Here is a 22,915-nt window from a genome sequence, read left to right as displayed (position 1 = left end):
CTCTCTGATGACAAACAGGCCCAAGGAAGAGAATGGTTGTTTACACATATCAACATTAATATAATAAACACATCAGGTGACAGGAACACTTGGCAGGTTTTTTAATTCTTATGAAATTGACTTGATTTGCTGCTTTTATTCTCTTGCCTGAAACAAGGCACTCAGTACCGATCTTTTGCAATACGGGGCATCCCAAATTCTCCAGTTGGTTTGGCCCTCTGGCTCTGTCATGAGAGAGGAAAAAAAAAATCAAAAATTAATTTCCTGTCTTGGTAGCTCGTTTTGCTTGTTTTGCTGAAAAGATGAAAAATTCTGGGTGTTTTGTGTCGGGCTTTTGCTTTGTGACATGCACTACTTTGAAAGCTTTTGTTAAGCGTATCTAATATGAGAAAACTTTCAGAGGAGAAGTCAGGTACTAAGTGACACAGCAGGGCAGAAACAAAATCTAGTTTCGTAACGTGCTCTGCCGAGTCCTTCATCTGGACAGTGCTCTGTACTTCAGCTACTGTATGTCAGACCATCAGCTCCTCAATCGCATCTCCTCCATAGCCATCACCAGGAAACGCTTTTCTCAGATGGCTGTCTCTCGTCACCACAACAGAGAAAGCATTCAAAGCTGTCCTGTCCATTTTGGCCTTTTTTTCTGTGAACCTTCAGTAACCTCTAAGCCCATCAGTGGATTTTCTTCTTTATAATTTACCATTAAAGGGCTTTCTTCCTTTTTTGTAATTTTAAACAAAATGTGAAAGTGACATTACACTTGATCTGTTTTTTTCCTTTTCAGCTTTCAGTAACACTTTTGTTGCCAGAAACACTGCAAATAGATAAAGACAGTGTGGAGAAACGTGTCATCTGTTTGGAAGTGTTTTGTGGCAACTCAAAAAGGGTTCTATGTGATTCTTCTTTTCGTTTTTTGTTGAGCAGGCTTTTTTTATGGAAGTATTTTACTTGACTGTTGCCACTTCCTGGAGCCAAACACTAAAGGTCACCAAATTGGAAGCAGAAGTGCCATTAAATGAACTCTGTGAATGTCAAGTCAAGTTGCGCCTGTAGCTGGCACATAAGACAACACTATGAGTGTGGGATGATCTCCCCCACTATAACTTTTTTAAGAAAAATAAATGACAAACCTCATTTTAAATGTATTGTGTAAAATGTTTTGGGAAAGGAGTACAGTGTGTTATGTCTAGTGGGTGAGACTTCCCTCCCCATTTCAGTTTCTGATGAAGTTTTAAAGAATCGTGTTACTGTATGTTTTGATCATGAATAGTCTGGTGGTGCTTCTTCATAGCACAAGCTTAAATCAAGTACTGAAAACAGTCTTACAAGCTAAATGTCTGCATGATGTTACATCTGTTGTACCTACTGAAAAACTTTGTATGTAAATGTACAGAATAAAAAGATGTTGTCTCATCAGTTTGCTTTCCTTTGTCTGTCATCTCCTTCGCAGTGACTTGTGAAACAGCCCAGCTGCAGCTAACGTCATTGAAACCTTAACAGTTCTACCCTCCTCTACAGACACAATGAACTGATTTTAAATCAAGCTAATTAAATCAGCATATTGATTTTTAACTAATTATCCTTTGCATTCAGTCACAGAAGAATGACTATTTCTGTCTTGCGTAGATTAAAAAAAAAAAAAAAAAAACCCTCCAGCAGTTGCTTTTCATTACTGTGATCTTGAACGGAGGCCAAGGACTGGCTGCTGTTTCTACCAGGTAAGAGCCCTGTGCTCTCCTGTCAAATTTACAAAGTTGAAGCCAGTGTATGTTTGAGACCCCTTCAGAGCACAGACTGACTGTAATTAGGGGTTGTATCTTCTACATCATCAACTTTGGGTTACAGTTTTAAATGGCTGGTTATGGCCACGGCAAGATAAGTTCAGATCCATTTTCTGTAGGTGGATAGTGCAGTTGCCTATGAAGAGCTGGTCTAGCAGCGTAAGCTTTTTTTTTGTTGTTTGTTTGTACCAGAAGCTTATTTCTCAGTCAGGTCTCAACTTGCACTGAAAAAGAAATAACCTTAATTCCCTCATCAGGTTGCCCTGTTCAGTGTTCCTCCAAATTACTGGGAATAATAGGTAGTATGAGACAGCACAGCATGCATTGACCTTGGCAGACCCTCATTGCTCCATTGGCTCCATTTTTTTTTTTTGCATGATTAGTTTTTAGTTGCCCATCTTGTTAAAAGAAAATGGCACATGGAAGCTGAACCTCACCTTAAAAGGATATCCCACCTAAAAGTAAGCCTAGAGATGTAGCAACAGGATGCTCTGTGGTGGTAGTAACTGCTCTGATTTTTTTTTTTTTTTTTTTTTAAACAAGTATAGTCAGTTTACACATAAGTCTGTCAGGCTGCTAGAAGACCATCTTATCTATTGCTCCAAATGTCAAGCTGTGCTTTTTTCTTCTCCCACATAGACTGCAGCGCTTTACAGAAAACCTTTTGTGAAAGCCTTCTAGTGTTCTTGGTGTTCAAGAGATGGAAGGAAATGCCGTGTTTAGCACTAGCACTACAACCAACTGGGACTGAAAAGTCGGAGCAAGATAATGTTTGTTTTATGTTACAGCACTTCAATGTAAAAAACATGTGGTTCCCTTTCTAATACTCCCCATTCCTGCTGGTCTCCTCATTCTCCTCAAAAGCAAAAGACAGTGCTCTTTGTGATACTTTCACGGGTTTTCACTTGAACACTAAAAGCTGCTATACACAATAGATAGATTGATTGTACACCTAGAATTTGGAACAGACTTCCAGGCCCATCCCTGTACCAAATGCAGGTCAGACTATGTTTGTACAGATTTTTACAATGTTCTTAAGTTGCAGTATATTTCTACACCTCTAGCCTATCCCCTGCTTAACAGGGTAGCAAATTTGGAAAAAAATTCCAGGTCCAACATTGCAGTATTTAATAACAAATGCAAATTCAATCAAAACAATACAAAACAAGTTTTCAAAATAGTAACTTAATGTCAGTGTGGAAATTGCACTCAGTTTTTCTAAAACAAAAACCTCAAATTAGTTTACAATGATGCAAAGTCAGAACTTCTCTGGAAAAGCCATCATTTCTTCTTTGATCCTGTTTTCTATGAGTAAGCTGAAACTGCTGTCCGTGTTTTGAAGGTTGTAGCTGACAAATATCTGTTTTTTGGTCTTCCTGGCTAAAACACAAAACAGAATATCCATTGATAGTTTTATCTTATACAAAACTGATGATAGTATTAAAGCAAGCATTTTATAAAGATAGATCATGCAGATTTCTACAAGGTTCTCTACTCCTAACCTGCTGGAACCAAGCATAAAGTAATAGCAGAACAAGTGTTGGCATGTTGCGCAAAACTATTCAATCCATTGAAGAGGGCAATATGAGCATGAGGCCTATGAGGTAGTTTTTGGCCTGATGCAAAACCCATTACAGTCCCTGGAACGACTCTGATTGATTGCTTTCTGTGGATTTTGGAAACTTCTTAAATATGGTACAGTTTAAGTGAAACCATAGACTATACTGTGATCTTAACACTGAAATCTATTTTAAGAGCTGTTAAGTCTGTGCTATGAAGAATGTCTATGGAGGGAAAGTACACAAGAAAATAATTAGGCCGCAATTCAAGTTCTTTTTTATAGCAAACCCCTAAAAATGCCCCAAAAGTGTGGATCTCTTTAACCAGTCTAAACCTGCTGACAATGATTTCTTTGTTTCCTTTAACCTTTATTTATATGGTATCCCTGAATGGTCCAGGAGGCGGAACAGCATGGGTTGAAAGTCATCAAACTAGTCACAAGCTTTAGGTTACCGTAATGACAAATACCTAGACAGACGTGCTACAAAAGTAAGAGCTGTCTTCCATGACAGAGCTAATTAACAGTGACAAAGATAATGTCCACTGGAGCAGGAAGACTTAATTATCAGAGTAGAGTAGGCAACATGAAGTGTTTTATAAGTAAAACAGAAATCCTATTTAGATTTTACCATAATAATATAGCAACTTTGTAGCTCTTTTTAATAAACTGCACAAACTAAGCTCTGTGAAGAATGCAAGCACCAATGGGAAAATAGGCACAGAATTTACAATGAGTTGTGTTAAAACACTAGACAAAAGTGGTATTTGGGTCACAAGATAGTCCTGGCAGGGAAGCAGCCGGGAGCCAACACTCCCAAGGACCAATCATAATGTTCCACTGAACGTTCAAAAACATCATCTGAATTTAAAAATTCCAAATAGATACCAGAATTCCTAATATCTCAGTCCATCTTAAACTGGAAATTCAACTACAGAAAAAGTATATATATATATATATATATATATTTTTTAACAACTCCCTTGATGCATTTTCTTTATGCAAATCAATTTATTATCATTTTCTGTTCTAACAGGCCACCAGTGAGGCTTAGTGAGTAGAGGGAGCCCCAGTGAGCTGCTTCTGAAACTCAAGGTCTCATTTGCCTTTTTAACACTTGGCACTACAAAATGCTAATATAATGCAGCTTGTTGCTATGATTGCAAAAATTAGTGTTTGGCACCAGATTTTGTGGTACAAAGAAGCATGTTTTGTAACCACTGGTGCTTCATCATCCTGCCCTAAATAAATGCAATGCTAATTCTAAGCTAATCAATACCATTATCCTATCTAATGAATCTACATCATACACTGCAGTGTCAAAACCCAACTTTTTAATTACATTTGTGTAAGATCTGATTTAGTCTCTTGAATGATGTTCCAGTTCTTGGGAACACTATGACTCCCTCAATGCTGCATGCACAGAAGAGATCTCCCAGTGCTGTGTCCTAGCTTTAATGGGTAACTCAGGCTTTTCTGTTCTCAGCTCTCTTGTGGATTCAATTGGACAAGTGAGAAGGATGGAGGAAGATGATTTCATGCCTCTGTGGAAGAACATCTGCAACTTAAGAATAAGATAGAAAACTGCAAAAGACAAGGTTTATCTATAACACTTCAGCAGGGGTGTTTCCCACAGAGCCTGATTCTGTGACCCCTGTTGTACAGGTCGCTCCAAGCGGAGGAAAAGGTGCCTGAGCAGCTTGTTGGGTGGGCTATTGAGTACCATGGGGCAGGTCTACATCAGCACAGACTCATTCTTAAGAACAGATGGAAGGAGCAAAGGCCCAAGCCTAAGCTCAAAGAGGGATCCCAGAGGGAGCAGGAGAAAGGACAGAACAAATGTTAGGATTACATTTGTAGACTATTCATGGTGGAAAAGAGGGGGAAAAAAAACAAACAAAGCAAAACAAACAAACAAAAAACCCACAAAACCTGTGCCCAGCTGGGAAAGATTTAAAGAGCAATTCAAGTGATCTGCACTGAGATTCTACTGAAGACAAACGTGGCACTACCCTGAGATCACTGTGGCCAGAACATGCTGTGACTTTGGGATACCTAGGTATCCCTAGGTAAGGTGAGGCACCTAGGTAAGGTGAGGCACTGATGGACAAGACTTTTCTCAAGAGGTGAACTCCACTAACCTCCAGGAGAAATCTTTTAGGATTTAGGTTTCTTGACTAGTCAGATAGGTCTTATGCTAGAGCAATCAGGGAGAGTAGTGGGAACCAGTCTCTGCACCTGATACAAACAGATCAAGATAGATCAGAAGAACAACAGAAATGGAATAAATGTGCCTTCAACTATGGAAAAAAGAAATAACTGAAATAAAGAAAAAGATAGAGCCAGTACACAAAATGCAGCTATTCTGGCTAGGAACTCTACAGGGCTACAAAGAAAACAACTGGGGAATGTGTAACCTGATATATGGAAGTGCCGAAACTCCTGCTTCAAGACAGTAAACCTGCCATTACAGGAAAAAAGGACAGGTGAAACACTTACCTTCAGCTGACATATTGTGTTACTTAAGTTGCTGCCTGTGAAGACCAGAAGGTGATACACCAGAGGGTTGTGCTGCCATTCAGAGGGACCTCAACAGGCTGGAGAGATGGGCAAGGAGAAACCTCATGAAGTTCAGTAAAGGCAAGTGCAAAGTCCTGCACCTGGGGAGCAATAACCCCTGGTACCAATGCAAGCAAACCAGCTGGAAAGCAGCTCTGCAGAGAAGAACCTAGGGTGTCTTGGTGGACAAGCTGAACACAAACCAGCAAGGTGCCCTTGTGGCAAAGAAGGCCGATGGCATCCTAGGCTGCATTAGGAAGAGCAATGCCAGCAGGTTGAGGGAGGTGATCCTCCCCCTCTACTCAGCCCTACGCAGGTGAGGCCACACCTGGAGTGCTGTGTCCAGTTCTGGGGTCCCCAGTATGAGAGAGACATGGACATACTACAGCTAGTTCAGCAAAGGACCACAAAGATGATTAAGGCGCTGGAGCATCTCTCATACGAGGAGAGGCTGAGAAAATTGGGACTCTTCAGCCTGGAGAAGAGAAGGCTCAGGGGAGATCTGATCAATGTTTATAAATATCTGATGGCAGGGTATACAGAGGATGGAGCCAGACTCTTCTCAGTGGTGCCCCCTTGACAGGACGAGAGTCAATTGGCACAAACTGAAATACGGGAAATTCAATTTAAACATAAGAAAACACTTCTTTACTGTGAGGCAGGTTGAACACTGGAGCAGGTTGCCCAGAGATGTTGTGGAGTCTCCAGCCTTGGAGATATTCAAAACCCAAACGGACACAGCCCTGCACAGCTTGCTTTAGCTGCCCCTGCTTGAGCAGGGCGAGTGGACCAGATGATCTCCAGAGGTCCCTTCCAAATCCAACTAATCTGCGATTCTGTGACAGTATCGATAAAATCAGAAATTGCCTGCTTGAAGATTACCACACAGGATGGATGGTTAAAAAGGCTACCTCAGAAGTACAGTTGTGGGTCAGACTTGGCTGTGAATAGCAATCTCTAATTACAGAAGTTGTGGGAGTACTAAAGGTTTAATTTCACAGAGGAAAACTAAACAACACCAGTAACAGCAAAGTTTGGATATTTCTAGTTGAGGCAGAACACAGATTTCCTTACCCAGCAACAGTGAAACAAGAGATAGGGAGATGCTTAGTGATGATCTTGCAGATGCACTGGTTTCAGCGAAATAAACAGTCTTGAACTAAATGACTGTGAGCTGACTCGGCCCACATTAAATTGCCAGATAGACAAAAGCAAGCCTAGAAACTAAAGTGTGGGATTTCAGAAAGAAGAGCTTAAGAAAATAAAGAAATCGATCAGCAAAGATGATTAGGAGAATAAGTTTCCAGGCAGAGGAAGCAAGTAATTATTCAAAGCCAGAAGTGTATTACTCGCTGTCTTTTTCCAACCAGAAGTAGAATAGGTCTACAAGCCTTCCTGGACAATGTACACCTTAGACAGGATAGTAAGAGTAAGAACAGGATCTATAAAGAATACAAATGGGAGTGATTAGCAAGGAGAACTGCAGCTGAGAGGTTACATGGCACAGATACAGAGGGACAAGGACCAAAAGCCTGGCTGGGCTGCATCTGGCACAAAAAGTTTAAGACAAATAATGAAAGATGCTTAAAGCACACAGGCAAACAAACGAAAAATACAAAGGTGCATTATTCTCTGAGGATAAAGAGCAACTTACGGCCCAGTATCAAGCAACTACTATCAGTTTTCAGTAACAAAGACAAGGTATATGAAACTAATAACACAAATGAGGAGAAGAGGAAAAAAAAAATAAACTAAAGAAAGTAAAACTTAGACCTCTTACTGGGGGAAAAATCAGCTGACCTAGACAGCCTTGATCCTAGCACACCAGAAGAACTGACATGTGAAATAGCAAGTTATTACAAATTCTAGCTGTGAAAATCTGTAATAAATCTTCTGTGGATATAAAATAGCACATGTACTGAAAAAGACAGGAGTGGGCTGGACAACTTAGACCCGATAGCTGGACTACAGTGCTACACAAAAGCCTAGAGTAACATTCTGAAGAGAACAGTGATTAAGAACAGGAGACCAAATGAAAAGTGGAATAAACTGTTACACAATTTATCCAAAGTTAACCATGTTTGACTACATTTTTACTAACTGATTTCTTAAGGATAATGCACTAATTACACTTGCACTCAGGACATATCGCCCATAATGAAGATCAGCACACAGATCATCAAGAATTATATGACCTTCTCAGCTGAAACAACAGAAGTGAGATGAAAACGAGCAGTGCATCATCTTGTATTTAAGAACCTATAACAAGTACTTTAGTAATTCACCAGTCATAGCTGCGCCTGTTATTGGTACATGATTGCGAATAATGTTAGCGACGCAGCTATCAAAGATATGAAGATTCTAGGACACATTAGGCAAGTTTTTTTGTTGTTTTTTTTTGGTTTTGGGTTTTTTTTAGTAGAGATACAGCAATCTGAATGTTAGATACCCTGATTTCTGGATCTGAATGCTAGGTACTGCACTAGGCATACCAGGACAGTCTTACCCATGCCAGAAAAGAAGACACTAGATGGTACAGGGACAGTTATAGCAAACACTAGCATCTGTGAGAAGATCGGGGATTCTCCAGGCTCAAGACTTTTCACAATTTAGAGGCTAAAAGGCACAGACTGTGATGAGGTTTGGCGCGATCTTGATGCAAAATGCACGTGACTCACGTTAAGGCCACCCGCCCCCCAGCACAGAACTGCTCGCCGCCTTCCCCGAGGGCGCCCTCGCAGCGCAGCGCAGCGCAGCGCAGCACCTACCTAGGCGCCGGGCCAGGGACACGGCGGCCGGGTCGGAGGGGTCCCCCAGGAGCGACGCCGACACCGGGACGCTGTCCTGCAAGCAGAGCAGCGCACACACCTCCTCAGCGCCCTGCTCGCCCCGGGCCCGACGGCAGCAGCGGCCCGCGAGTCCCGCAGGCACCGCCACCACCCCCCACCGGCCCCGGCACACTCACGCGGGGGTTGCACATGGCCACGGCGAGGCTGGCGAGGGCGGGCGCGGCGCCCACCCAGAGGAAGAGCGAGTCCCGCAGCCGCATGGCGTGGAAGTGCACCAGCTGCTCGCCCAGCTGCCCGCTGAAGTCGTGCACGGCGATGCCCGCCGCCTCCCCGCCGCCCGCCGCCTCCATGGGCCCCGCCGCGGCCCGGCCCCGCCGCGGCCCGGCCTGCGCAAGCGCCGCCCGAGCCGGCAGCGACGCCGCTTCCCGGGGAGGCGCTAAGCCGCGCCCGCCCGGCGGCGCCGCCCCGGTGCCGCCGCCGCCGCCGCCGCCGCCGCCCGGCCCTGCCGCGGCCGCCGGCTGCCTGCCGTGCTGCGGGGGGGCGGCGGGGCACGCACACGCACCCCGCCCGGTGCACAGCCCCCCCGATGCACACCCCCTCCGCGCGGACACGCGCGGCCCTTCCGCGGGGGGAGGCCGGAGGCGGGGAGCTCCCGCCGCGGCCCCGCGGTAACTCGCTGTGTGCGGGGGGAGCCCGGGGGAGCCCCCGGGTCTGGCACCCAAGGGAAGGGGGCAGCATCGCGCCGCGCAACGGCGGGCGGCTCCCCGCGGCAAGGGGAAGAGGAAGGTAACGGCGACCTTGACGTCGTCCGAGTCTGAGGGTGGTTTAAATGACGGTGGATCTGCACAGAGAGCAAGTCGGTTTTACCGAGGTCTGGAGAATACGAGATCATGAGTTAAAGGCTCTACTTCGGGTGTGAATTTTGTGCTTTCCTCTCTTTCTCCAGAGCACACTAAAAAAATAATCAGTGACAAGGATTTTTCTTAACTATATCGCCCGTTGCTGATAAGAGCGTATGTGTAGCACTGAGGGCTGTGGGCTCTTTAAAATTGGAAATGTGTAGTTTGGCATTATAGGCACGGTAATCATCTCTCCCTAATGAACAAGCAAGCTAATGATACTTTTTTTTTAATTACTATTTCCATTGTCTCCAATGTCATAGGTATTTCTAGAAATCAGAAATTCCATTTCCAAATATTTAAAGTTCATTTTCATGTTGAAGAAACGGGGGGGGGGGAATTGTTCATTCCTTTTTTTTTTTCCTACACTGCATTTCTTTTGACATGTGACAAAAAGCAAAATCTTCCACTCTGCTAATTTCCGCCTGTGCTGCTACAACAGTGCTAAGTCCAGGCGAAACATCTAAGCCCTTCTCCGCTGCCATGCCCCGACATCCTACGGCACAGAAGCAAGTACTGGGAGGGGGTGTCACAAGCCGGCTCCTCTGCCCTACTTTTGTCGCTTGGTGCTTGCACAAAGCATTGTGAGCTTGTGAGATGTCTGGCGGCAGGCTCAGGCTATGCCTGTCCCCTCGGCCTCGCTGCCGAGGCGGCATCAGGCCTGTGCTGCTCCTGCGCTCTCTTCCGTGTCCCCGTTTCACAGCTTGTCCGAAACCTTTCTCTCCCTGTGAACTGGTCTCCAAATGGCATAGCTGCAAGGGGAGCATGAGCAGAAGCTGGGGTTTGTGCTTGTGCTTGAAAAGCAGCCCCTACCTGTCCAAACTGCCTCTTGCAGACTGACACTTAGCCTGTGGCATCTGCAGCGATCAGGCAGGCAAATAGGTGACAAAAGCTACCTTTGAAAGAGCTGTTTTGCTGCTGACTATTCTAAATGCTGGCTGGCTGCAAACACTTCACTTTGCCTTGCATTCCTCTTTCTGTTTATTGTGGCTGTGTGTTTGCTCTGCCTTCAGAGGGGGCATAAGGCCAGGACATGATCTAAACCAGGGAAAAGTAGCACTTGCCAGGAACGATGTGGAAAGAAATAATAGTGCACTGGATAAAATATTCACCGGGAGGCAGGCAGGTGGTGATGGTGAGATTCCTTTGATTAAACATCTGTGGGTGATGCGGAAGATTTACCCCAGGCTCCCTCCATCACGGGAAAGAAGCAGGCACTTTTAGGGCACAAATCATCTGAACTGTTTCAGAATGATCTTTTGAGTGAGATGAAGCATACTCTTCTGACTGGTTTCCATTGACTATATGGGAGGTTAGGGCAAAAGGTAAGACCTGCATATCTATGCAAACACATTTATTCAGATAAGTAAATCCTTAGGTGTTCAGATACATCAGGAGAGAGCTGGCTTGTGCAGTGGAGTCCTAGTGGAGGATCTGATCCAACAACGTTCCAGCCTACCAGGTCTCTTCCCACTAAGTGGGAATTTGGGCCTCCTGTCATGCTAAATATGTATTTAAATGACCTGCAGGATTGAGGTGAGAGTCCTCCATTCCCTTCCCTGGTCTTCCCACATCAAGTACAAGTTTCTTTTGTTGCTTCCAAGGCAGTCTACAGGTTTGCTCCTCCCTATGGGGGAACTGTACCTATTTCATTGTGCTCCGATCTGTTCCTTCCCTGCTCATCAGGAGTCTTCTCAGAAGCGAGGGGCACCTGTTGCTTTTACTGCGATTCTAAGACCTACCGACCTCTGAGGGTAAGTCACAGGGTTCCTCTGCACTTAAGCACTTCAGCGTATTCAAGTCTTTTCTGTGAAGTGTTCCTGCCATCTGTAAAACATGTTAAATCCTTGTTTAAGCTCAGAAGAGGAAAAGGACTCATCTAGCAAATAAAACTGTGGGTTAGCACTTTTATTTGCAATGCAATTGTGAAGAGTGGAGTTGTGCAGAACCAGACCATCAAGTGTGAAATGAACTTCCTAATTACAGTGCTGCAAGGCCATCAGAGCCCCTGCACAATTAGAGAGGAAAGGGATCCAGCAGTGTACAAACCTCTTGCATTTACTCTAATGTTCTCATCTTTATTCTGTGGCCGTGAAAACTGAACCTATTATAGTTCCTCTTACCTGTCACATATGAGGCTAGAACTAGCATAAATTGCAATGAGGCATTGGATAGCACAGTAATGATAAATCAGACGTACTGTAGCAAAAGCACTTCATGTGTATAGAGACACACGGCATAGCTGCCCGAATGAGGGTCAAGCCACAAGAGATGGTTTAGAAGGAATGCACCTTCTGGGCTCCTTGTTCTTCTGTGAGAGTTTTGTAGCCCACAAGAGTTACTCAGACCCTGACTAAACAGTCCATCCTCTCCCCTCCTCTCCTATAGTTCTAATCCAGGAGTAAATTATCTGCCTACCTGGGATCTGAGCAAATTAAAAGATGTAAAACACATAATTAGGAACTGGGATGTCACTGGGAGAAGCAAGTGTTTTCCAATTCCAAAATGCATTCTGCAGTTTTGTTTCTGGATGAATAAAGTGTGAATTTGACACGTGAAAAAGCAACTGAGCATAAATGTGTATCAATGAATGCTCTGTGGATGCCTCAGGACATTCCAGTTTTTTGATTTGTTGTTCTTTGCAGATGGGGGATAAATGACTGTTAAATAAAGCCTAAGGAAGTTGCCCAGCCACTCCAGTGAGGCTTCATGGTTGCCACGCTGCTGTAGCAGTAGACATATTGCAGCTCCAGACTTTTGGGGAACCACTTTGTGTTGAGACTTAGAGAACAGTTTTATATAAGCTTCTTTCAGTGGCACTGGTGGCTTAAAGGGTCTTTTCTCTCCCTTCTACACCAGCAGGAAACCAGACTAGCTGAGCTACTTTGGTTTCTTTTTTGTTGGATTGTTTGTCAGCTGGATCAAGCATCTGATCCAGCTTACCACATCACCGCTCAAATACTTGTGCTGGCATAACCGAGGGCAGCATGAGGCTAGCATGAGCAAAAAAGGTAGGGACACATGGCAGGGCCTTCTTAAACTGTACAGCCACTGTGGTTGTGGCTCTCTGACAATCCAAACAAATTTTAGGAGGGGCTGCCCCAGTCGTGCTTCGTGGTGCTCATCTGTGATGAGTCAGTTTGGGCAACTGAACTGGTCAAAAACTACTCCCTTTTCTTGCCAAGTTCAGTTGAGCTCCTTGGGGATTCCCGTGCAAAGGGAACGGGAGTGAGGGGAGCTGAGAGAGACAGTGAACCAACTCCTTCAGCAACAGCTAACTGGGGGGGGGGGGGGGTGGTTTAGCTGTAATGGGAAACTGTTCCTAGAACACCTAACCATGGCCGTCGAGCTTTCTTACTGTGAGGTCTCAAAATGCTTTGTTAAGAATTGGCCAGCCTCATTTACAGCCTCAGAGAAGAGACTGAACAGAAATTCAAGCTGAAACTTTCACAAGAATTGCATAAAACTGCACATCAGATCAGTGAACTTGTTTGAAAATCAGTTGAAGAGATCTGCAAGGGGAGTTCACCATATCTGTGCTGGGAATCGCACAATCCAAGGCAATATTGAGGCCAGTGCACAGAACTGTACTGGCCCCCTGAGAGGCCCATGTCTGACAAAGCACATAAGCAAATGCAGACTGCAGATGTACACGCAATTCCATGTCTGTGTTTTAGCTGCTATGGCAGAGTTAGCAGACCTACCGTGGTTAACTCTCCCATGCCAGTATCTTCGTTGAATCTGTTGGCATCTGGCTAGATAGGTGTTGCTCCATGGAAATATAGTTTCTTATTGCCGAAAGACTTAGGGTGCCAGCTTTTTTCTTGAGAGAAACCTCTTCTTTTTGTAAGGTTGCTAACCTCAGCTATTGGAATTTCTCTACCCGGACGGGGGAGGCCTGAGGTGCACAAGGCAGGGGGAGTTGCTGACAGACGGCTTGTTGCTGTTTTGATTCACTGCACAGCGTCTTCGTCTAGGAATCAGAACTGTTAGGTTTTGTGCCTGATTGGCACTGTGACCTTATGCAAACTCTTTCTGCTCTCTGCTTTCTGCTTTATTTCACCCATCCACAAACTGGAAGAGTATAATAATCCCTGCCTACCTCCCTACAAATGACTGAAAATATAACATGCTGCCCATATAACATGCTACCCATATAACATGCTACCCATAAGAACCTCTGTGAATGCAGAATAAATCTCTGTTGTTATAGAATGAGACATTTTCTTTTTATTGTTATGTGAGTCATTGGAGAAGCTTGCCTTAGATCTATCAGAGCATTTGAGACATGCAGGTTCATAGCTGCTGGACAGGAGGCACTAATGCCAAGTGATTCATCGCTCCCCTCAGGGACAAGAAGAGGTTTATGCATCTGACTGGAAATCATATTTTATATGCAGATAGAATATTTTGCTGTGGAGAATCCTGAAGCAGCTTATAAACACTGACTCTAGCGCATGAAAGCCAGCAGCTGTACTGAGACCTGCAGGAGCAGCTGGCTATTACATACCTGTCACCTACTCAGGAAAGGACTTAGAAGAATGGGCGTGAAAGCCCGATGGAAATGAGCTTTTGAAAGGCTGAGAAAATCCATGTGGAATAACGAGTGAAGGGGGAGAAAAAAAGAGAGAGAAAAGGCAGTATGGAGAAATTCTTCCTTTTTGTATTGCTGAATTGAATGCCTGGATGGTGCATGACATACAGCACACCTGATGGATCCTGCTGTTTTTCTGTCCTTGGGCCACCTAGCTGGGATATGTGACATACTCAGTACACTGTGTGCTTGAATCTAGAGAGGCTGTGAGTCTACTACAGCCCCCAATTACAAGGCTGGTTCTTTAGCTCAGATTGCAAAGCGTTATGTTCTCAGCCTTGGAAATCAGTGAATCAATATACAGTGTTGGCAACCATTTAAGCAAAGGTTTGCCTGAGATTCAGGTTGCTTTTGGTGGGGAATTGAATTTCTTTGCTTAAAAGATAGTATGTTATTGTCATGGTTACAGGGCTAGCTGCACTTCTGGCCTCTTCCCCATCTGTCTGAGTACTCTTCCTTTACTGACGGCAGAATTTCCATGAATCTTCTGCTCCTCCTTAGACTGGCCCTTGAATTTAATAGTCTCTGTCAACAGAGTCCCTTACCCTGCAGGTCTGACAGGACATGTCTGCAACAGCCTCCCCCTTTCTCAAACATGCCAGCAAGTGCCTGTGTCTCAGTCTGGTTCTCCAAACAGTCACTCTCTTTCATGATTTTTTAAAAACTGTTATAGCCTTTTAATTTTTCTGTTTTCAAGCAGAACCAGCTGGACAAAATCACTGTTTGAATATTTTGCTTCCTCCTCCTCCACGGACAAGGAGTAAAGCTAACAGGCCTGTCATTGTCCCTCAGCAGCCCTCAAGTGTTTGCTCAGAGGTGGGTTATTTCAAGCCAGTCTTTTCTCTTTGCTTTTCCTTCCTGCTCTGTTGAATATAGTGGTTTAGCACAAGGAGTGCATATCTCCAACAGTAGCTCAGTATTTGTAAATTACTGGAGAGCAGCTTGGCATTGTCTGCTCCACCAAGGGTATGACTGTTCCGGTCAGGCTCTCCAAGTTCATAGTACAGTTCTTGAACAGCATGATTTATATCAGGGATGCATTCGATTTCCTAGTAAAAGCGTGCCAGACAGCTACTGCTGTCACCACATCAGTGTATCTGATGCCACTGGTGATTACACAAAATATAACTTTCAGAAACATCACTTTGGTGATCTGTTTCCAGTCTTTGGGGTTAAAGCAAACAGTTTAAAATAATACTTTGCACTAGTACTGTAAATGCAGAATAAATCCAAAGAAGATGGGCGTGTTACCTATGGGTATGACAATAGAACAGATAAAATGGTTAGCTCTTTAGGACGTATTATGCTAGGAAAATGTTGACAGCGTTCTTTCATTGTATTTTTAAAGTCTGATGAGCAGGATCCCAACAGGCTGAAGACATGTCTTCAAAAGTCTGTGACCCAGCCCTGAACAATACCTGAAAAATATCCTTCCCTGCTGCCTCTTAGAAAGCATTGAAAAATCATCTCCCTTTTTGGCTTGGCTTCCTGTTGAAAAGCTGATGCCAAGCACTGCTGCTGCTGTCATTACAGAGTCCTGGGGTGCTGGCCCTCCCTAGCCTTGAAAGGTATGTTCATGCACCAAGTCCCGTAAAGCATGCATTTCTTACATGTTTCTCATGAAGCAAGCACAAATCAGGTGAAAATTATCCCCCAATCCTGTACAGAACCATAAATGGGAAAACCAAGGGAGAGAGGAGGACAGAGAAATTCATCACATTTGAGAATAATACCTTTCTTTAACAGATTCAGGATCTGAGCCAGCCTCTACAGAAATCAATTGAAAAAACACCCGCTAGCTTCTTTGAGCGGTGGATAAGGCTTTTAATAATGAACTTTGCTTATCAGTTGTCCAAAATGCTGCAGTCTGCACTCGTGAGTTGCTGCCGGATTGATGGCTCACATGCAGGCATCCCCACCCATGTGGAGAGGAGGCGTCAGCCTGTAAAACCCGTGCTGCTCCTCTGCATTAACTCCCTCCTCTTCCTCCCCTCCCCGCACCTGCCTGCCTCCCCCGAGGGGCTGCGGCAATGCCCCCCTCGCTTGCCCCCTTGGCTCGGGGTGGACATGTCGCTCCAGCGCAGCAGCCCTGTGTCACCCCAACTTCATTTGCCACCTCTTGTCAATCACCGCAGCCCCCGCAGCGGGGATTCCTTTGAGGTACGAGGAGAAGGGCTGGAAAAAGTGTTTTAATTTCTGCCAGCAGTTCTAGTTTGGCGAGGATGCTTCCAGCTTTTATAAACCAGATAATCAAAGCCTTTGTTTAAACCCTGCCAGCAGGAGAAAGGTCATGCCGCTGTACAGAAAGCATACCGGAGCCTTGTGCAGCTGCCCCAAATCTTGCTTTTCTCAGCTGCAAAATCTTGGCACTCGGATCGTCTCCCTCCAGCCCAATGCAGGAGGGCAACTGAGGCTGGGAAGAGCGAGAAATGTTTCCAAAAGGTGATTTTATTTTCCAATAAGCCAGAGAGGTTTAATATACATATGAGTGATCTGGGGCCTTCAGAATGAGTACTTCTCACTCTTCTTAGAGATGCTTATCCGAGGCACCTGTGTGCACCCAAGGCACCTGGCAGATAAGATCTTTGCAATTCATTTGCACAACTCTGCCTTTTGCAAAGAAAAAGAAAGTGTTAACGAGTTGACAAGCACTCTCCTCCTTCCAGAAAGCAGTGCAGCTCTCCGCAATGAGATGTTGCTGCAGGGAGGAGAGTAGGGTGGTGTCAGAAGACCTTGAAGAATGCTTTGTTCAATCCAGTTACAAAGGCGCCTGCTTCAGTAATGTACCAAATCCTAGCTGGCCAAACAAGCAATGGATTAAGTAGAAACGTGAATTCCTAATGATGCAGGGCAATGTGCTGTTACTGGGTTTTGAAATTACCGCACATGTGATGAGAGTCCTTGAGGTGGATAGAAATAACACTTAAACAAGAAGGCTCAAAGCAAAAAAGAATATTTCCTAGGTATGTGGTTTCTGTATCATTATGGTTCCAGATTATGACCTGATGACTTCAAATGAAATTGCAACAGTGTTTTTACTCACTGACACTGCAATTTGCAACCAGATTCTCAAACTATGCAAATTTGCCCAATCTCAGTTCAGACCGAAAATGCTTAGGAAAGAAAGAACTAAGACCAGATTTTGAAAATAACTCAGACTAGCAAGTGAATACTTTCATTCATGCCTTGCTCTTTTGCATTTAGTGAATTTGTTCCACATTAATGTAGAAACAGCTGCATCAGCACAAGTACTGAGGGTGGAACCTTATTAATATTTATGTCTGTAGAGCCGTGCACACAGGAATAAAAATGCCTTTCTTTCATAGGTTAGGGCACCGCAGCATCGATGCGGTGTCTTGCCATGTTTGATGTCCATGCAACGAAATTTATTAGAGCAAGGATCGATTTCTCATCAGCACTCTTACAGGCTCGCAGGAAAACTCTGCCCTTCACCTCCTACCTGCTCTTTGCTTCTAATTGTTCAATAATTTCCTAATTAGGGAAGCCATTTTTCTTCTCTCTTGCACATTTCTGTAGTTTATAGTGTCATTTATTAAACATGGTCTGAGCCAGTGTTAGAAGCTTGTACTATCATTTGTTTATATAAGGGTGTATCTGTAAGCCTTCATAAATGAGATGAAGCAAGAAATAACACTGGTATGACGGATCCAGCATGCGCTGGAGGATACTGAGTTCATGGAGCTAAGCACACGAGAGATGCCGCATGGGCTTGGTATGACCCTCAGAGCCTCCCTTGTGACTTCTTAGTGCTGTAATTTTTTGGGGGAAGGTGACACACTGAGAGCCCTTAATCTGAGGCTGGGGGATCTCCTTTCTGTGAGTGCTGAGTGGGGTTCTGTCAAAAGCCTTGCTTAGGCTTTTGTTTTGCTAGGGCAATTCTGATTTTATCTAACAATAAACAACTGGTGAGCAGACAGGTACAGCTAGTGTCATCAGCACGATTAAAACATTCATCAGTATATATATTTTTAATGAATAGAAATAATGGCTTGTAACATCAGTAATAGAAAGAAATAACCCCATGAACTGTTAAAAAGCCAGCTACAGGGAGAAAGTGTGCAGGCCCCAGAATGGCTGCACCTGCAGCGTCATTTGGGAACACGCCGAAGGTCAAGCATCCCAGCTTTGCACGACACAAAGGCCAGGGTGGCCTGGAGAGGTGGCGCTCCAGAGGGATGCTGTCACTGCCCTTCTCCCTCTCCGGGGTGCCAGCGGGGCTGGGGGCAGCTAACACGCAGGTGCCCCTGGCTTACAGCCCTCACCCGTGTCACCAAAGCCGTGGCAGCAGCGGGGTGCCCACCCCAAGAAGTGCCCGCTTCCCCTGGGGTGCTGCCTGGCCAGAAGAGCTCTGGCGGGCCCAGAGACCCCTGTTGTGCCGCCCGTCAGTGCCCTCGCTGCGTCACTCGACCTGGCCCCCTTTTCTGTGCTCCCAGAGCCTCTGCAAGTGCAATATGCTCAGCTCAGCAATTATTTATTGGCTAAGATGCTCCGGAGATTGCTAGGTTTTAATGAGCCCCCAGGTTAATATCAGTGCACTGACTGCCCTAGAGAGTTTGCAGGGCAGGCAGGCTTGGGCCAGGGCAGGGGCATTGGCCTTTGCTGCTCCCACAAACATATCCTTGGTGTTGATGAGCTGCAGTTTTCTGCCACCTCCCTGATTTCTTCCTTTAGGATTTTATAGCTTTCCAGCTTGGTGTTGATCCTCACATGTCCTTGAGCTACTTATGATCCTGTCTCAAAAAATCCTATCTCTGTCTGCAGTTTTACCTTCCTTATCTTGCATGGCTCTGCTCTACTGATTTTCTCATAGCTTAGCAATTTTCTCAGGAGTCCGGGCCAAGGCTATGGGCCATACTAGATCCAGGCCTTTTGTAGGGGGGAAGGTTACAGAGAGGGTGAGGTTTAGTACAGGGCCATGGCTGCTGCCAGCTTGGTCCAGCTTCTCTCCGTTACCCACCAGCTAGCACAAGTTGGTCCAGCTACTGGCATAGCTTCCAAGCAACCAATATGCAAAAACATAAAGGTAGGCGGAAAAGGAAAAGCCTAATAAAAATTATGTTTGCATAGATACAGAACATTCCCTTTGCATGGGCCCTACCTGGAATTCCTCCCATATGTATCCACTGGCCTCCCAGCCTGCCCCTCCCTGGCACATGTCTGAGTTAAAAGGATGCATGCTGGAGCAAAAAGGAGGAGCAAAATATTTGTCTGCCCTACATGACCTAATGAGCTGCCCTAGACCCAGGTCGTCTTCTGTCTAGCCCGGTCTGTAATGCAGGACCTGAACCTGCAACAGTCTGAACTTTTCCTTGTTTTCATGGATTGCAGCATCAAGTCCCTAAATATACACAAAACATAGGCACCAGTCTTGGGGAATTGGGTGTAGCTTCAAGGTGTTTATGTCATTTTTATCCTCCTGAGAGGAGGACCCCCCAGACAAGGTTGGGAAGCATGGAATGGGGTACCAAGCCATGGGATGGGTACATGTTTTCCCAAAGGAAGAACAAGTTTCTCTTTAGGTAAAACATTCTAATGCCCCACAAACTGTGCCTCAGTACATCACACAGATGCACATATTATTTACTTGTTATAAAGTATGATGACTGAGTCCTTCCCTTGGGCTTTTGTTACCTGGCTTTTGCAGTGCTCCATATCCTGCAAGGGAGTCAGGCCTTTGGTCAGTGACTGCTTCAGCAGATGAAGAGAGAGGCTCTGAAGGTGATCACACCCAACCTTTTAACTGGGAGGATGGGAACCATGAAAGCGAAGGGGGAGATGATACATGGGATAAAAGTGGGTTGATCCTCTGAGCTTCGTTAAGCAAACTCTTGACTGAAGTCGTGCTATTCCTTCTCTCCTATGTCCAGTGAGGGCAGCTGTATAATAACCCCGTAACCGGCTATTTCGCCTGTGCTGCAGCAGTTTCCACACTCACGTATCTGCAGTGCTTTTACACCATGGGAAATTAAGCAGAGGAGCGAAAACGTTGCCGGGTTTTTTGTTCCTTTCTTTTTTGTGCAGCTCGTTTCTGACACGGGGCTGGTTGCCTAGGAAACTGCTGAAGGTGGCATTCAGCCAGCCTGAGCGTCAGAGCTGGGGGCTGAGTTTGAATTGATAGACATATGGATGTGAGACAAATGCAGAGAGGAAAAGATAGGCACCAGAAAGTAACAGCTGAACAATCCATTTCCTACCAAATATTTTGAAATAAGCTACACTGAACCTTTGGAAAATGCTCCATTTCAAATGCTTGCTTAATTTAAACATTGTCTGAAGTCTCCTAAAGTTACCTGAATGGCTTCTGTTCATGTCTAGGGGATCCAATTTGAGCTCCATAAAAAAGTAGACCTGAATTATCCCCACACCCCCACATCCAATAATGCAAACTTTATTTATTTGGGGAATAAATATTTGGTGTGGGAAGTTTTTTCCTTCCAGGCTCAACAAATTCTATACAAGAGATATACTTGAATTCCCCTCCTCCTTCAAAAATGTGAATTATTTTGGTTTAAGAATAAATACTTGGGTGGGGTGGGTTTCTTTCTTTTGATGTAAATAATCTGTTTTCCTTGAACTGGATTTAAAAATGGCTTCCTTTGAAGCCTCAAGCTGTTAGGAATGAGCTTGATGTAGGTATGGAGGATTCGTAATATCAGCTATCACCTTGCACACTGAAATGTCAGTAATTCTTCTAGTAAATAACTAATATGCAGTGTATGATACTCAGAACATTTGGAAATAATAGTAGCGAGCATTCACCATACCTGTATTTTGCACCAGTTCTGCTGTTCCGAGTTTTGCTGTGACAGTGCTTTCAGTAACACACCCATAGCAGCAAGGGAAATGAAAGGCATTACTTTGAATCATTACCTGAAGCACTCAGTGGTCCAGTGGAGTTGTTAATCTGCAAGTTATTTTTAAACAAGTAATTATAGATGTGGATGATGATTATGTACTTAACATGCCATAAAAATGTTTACTTGGAATTAAAACTACACATTGTTTGCTAAGTGTAGTCAACCAGATAATTAAATTGCTCCTGGCTTAGACCAGTAAACACAAATTTTACAGGGAATGTAACTGACCAGATTTTTCTCAAAATCACTATGGAAGAGAAAAACCTATGAGCGTATTTTCCAGCATTCCATTTTGGAGCTAGGATGCTTTCTTAAGGAAAGCCTAACAAAAGAAAGGTGGGGATGCTATTGGCATATCAACTAAACGAAACTGAATTGTTCTGCAGGTTGCCTTAGAAGAGCATAAAATCAGAGCTATAATAATCCATATTCAGGGTTATTGAACTGCATAAACGAGGTTAGAAAGACTGGGGGGGGTGGCTCGGACTGGTGGATAGAACAAAGAAAAGAAGTATATCGACAAAAGGCAAAAGAAATGTGTGCTGGAAATTGTGATGAACTTATATTTGAACCTCTGGAAGAGCTGCACCCTTAATAAGATAGTGGAATAGTAAAATCTGGATAAGTAGGCTACCGCCTAACTGTTGAAAACGTTTTAGCGTTTGCTCGGGGCTTTAGCCACCTCTCGGAGGAGCTTTCAGACCGTCACGCTGTGATTGCACGTACTAAAATACAGAGTCCGGTGAAACGGGCGATACTGTTGAGCCTCCGATACGACATGCTGACTGACCGCACAAAACCACACCGCGCCCGGTACGGCACCGAGCACGCTGCGCTCGCACGTTTGCATACCTCCCGGCTCCTGGTCCCGCTTTGCTACCGCGCTCCTGCCCGGCGTGTCCGGAGCCGTCGTGACAACCCCAAGCAGCAGCGGGCTCCGCTGATGAAGGGGCACCGCCGGCTCGGGGAGAAGCGTCTCGCTCGCACATGCCCCAGCCCTTCCTCTCCCCCCTCTGCGCGTCCTTCCCTTTCTGCTCTGCCCCGGCGTGTGCACATCTGCGACGGCGGGGCGCAGCGCTGCGAGCCCGCAAGCCCCGTTCGCGGCGCAAACGCGCTCGCTATTGTCTGCCGCGGGGCGCCGCGAGCCGCAGCCGCAGCCGCGCCCGGGCCGGGACCGCGCAGCCTGCTGCCGCCCCGCGCAGCAGCTCCCGTCTCGGCGGCAGGAGCTAAACTCGGCCCCGGCAGGAGGGAAACGACAGGCTGCTCTCAGCGCCTAGAAACCCGCAGACAGGGGTCATTCGCGGAGTGTCTGGATGTAGGTCAAGATTGGTGAATAAAGCGCTCAGGGGCACAGCGCGCTGTGTGTAAATGAATCCCGTTAAAGTTTCACAGCAACGCATCTTATTTTTTTCAGGAAAGTTGCCCCCCCGCCCTGCCTGGCTGCTTTTACAGACGCTTCTCACACCGCGGGGAAGCGGCGCGGCATGGCCGGGGTGCGGGGGGTGGGGGACGGGGGGACGGGCGTGCCGAGCGTGCCGGGCCGGCGCTTGCGGGGGGAAATCAAACTGTTACCCGGCCCCTGCGGTGCGGCGCGGGGGCGGCAGCCCTCCGCCCGCTGCCCGCCCCGCCGCGGCCCCTGCGCCGTCCCCGGAACAAAAGGCCGAGGAGAGGCCGCCCGGGGCCGCTCCCCGGGGCCGGGCGCCCCACAAAGCGCCGGGGGCGCGGGGGTCCCGCCGCGGGGCCAGGCCCCAGCGCCCCCCGGGCGCGGGCTGCCGCCGCCCTGCCGCGGCCCTTTGTCCCCGGTGTCCGCGGCAAACCGGGGCGGCGGCGGCGCGGGGCCGCTCCGAGGCAGCGACC

General features: G+C 45.9%; 1 protein-coding gene across 3 annotated transcripts; it reads right to left on the bottom strand.

Moving 5' to 3' along the window:
* Positions 1–77: 77 nt before the first annotated feature.
* On the bottom strand, positions 78–9,081 carry PSMG4 (proteasome assembly chaperone 4). 3 transcript variants are annotated; one of them, XM_067290796.1, is made up of 4 exons: positions 8,864–9,081; positions 8,667–8,742; positions 3,028–3,161; positions 78–224 (listed from the first exon to the last, which is right to left on the bottom strand). In XM_067290796.1, the coding sequence occupies exons 1-3, from the start codon at positions 9,035–9,037 to the stop codon at positions 3,040–3,042; spliced, it is 372 nt and encodes a 123-aa protein (XP_067146897.1). In that variant the 5' UTR covers positions 9,038–9,081; the 3' UTR covers positions 78–224; positions 3,028–3,039. The 3 variants fall into 3 exon arrangements, with proteins under 3 accessions (XP_067146897.1, XP_067146898.1, XP_067146896.1); XM_067290797.1 differs by lacking the exon at positions 3,028–3,161; XM_067290795.1 differs by lacking the exon at positions 78–224 and having other exon boundaries at positions 2,895–3,161.
* Between the last annotated feature and the right edge of the window lie 13,834 nt (positions 9,082–22,915).

Source organism: Apteryx mantelli, chromosome 2 (assembly GCF_036417845.1).
Source record: "Apteryx mantelli isolate bAptMan1 chromosome 2, bAptMan1.hap1, whole genome shotgun sequence".
Lineage (NCBI taxonomy): Eukaryota > Metazoa > Chordata > Aves > Apterygiformes > Apterygidae > Apteryx > Apteryx mantelli.
This window is presented reverse-complemented; position numbering and strand designations above follow the sequence as displayed.

Excerpts from the sequence above, each read along its gene's own strand:
- PSMG4 (XM_067290796.1), bottom strand. The coding sequence starts at position 9,037 with ATGGAGGCGGCGGGCGGCGGGGAGGCGGCGGGCATCGCCGTGCACGAC. Across the intron at positions 8,743-8,863 it reads TGGCCATGTGCAACCCCCGC|GACAGCGTCCCGGTGTCGGC; the intron begins GTGAGTGTGCCG and ends CTCTGCTTGCAG. Across the intron at positions 3,162-8,666 it reads GTCCCTGGCCCGGCGCCTAG|CCAGGAAGACCAAAAAACAG; the intron begins GTAGGTGCTGCG and ends TTTGTGTTTTAG.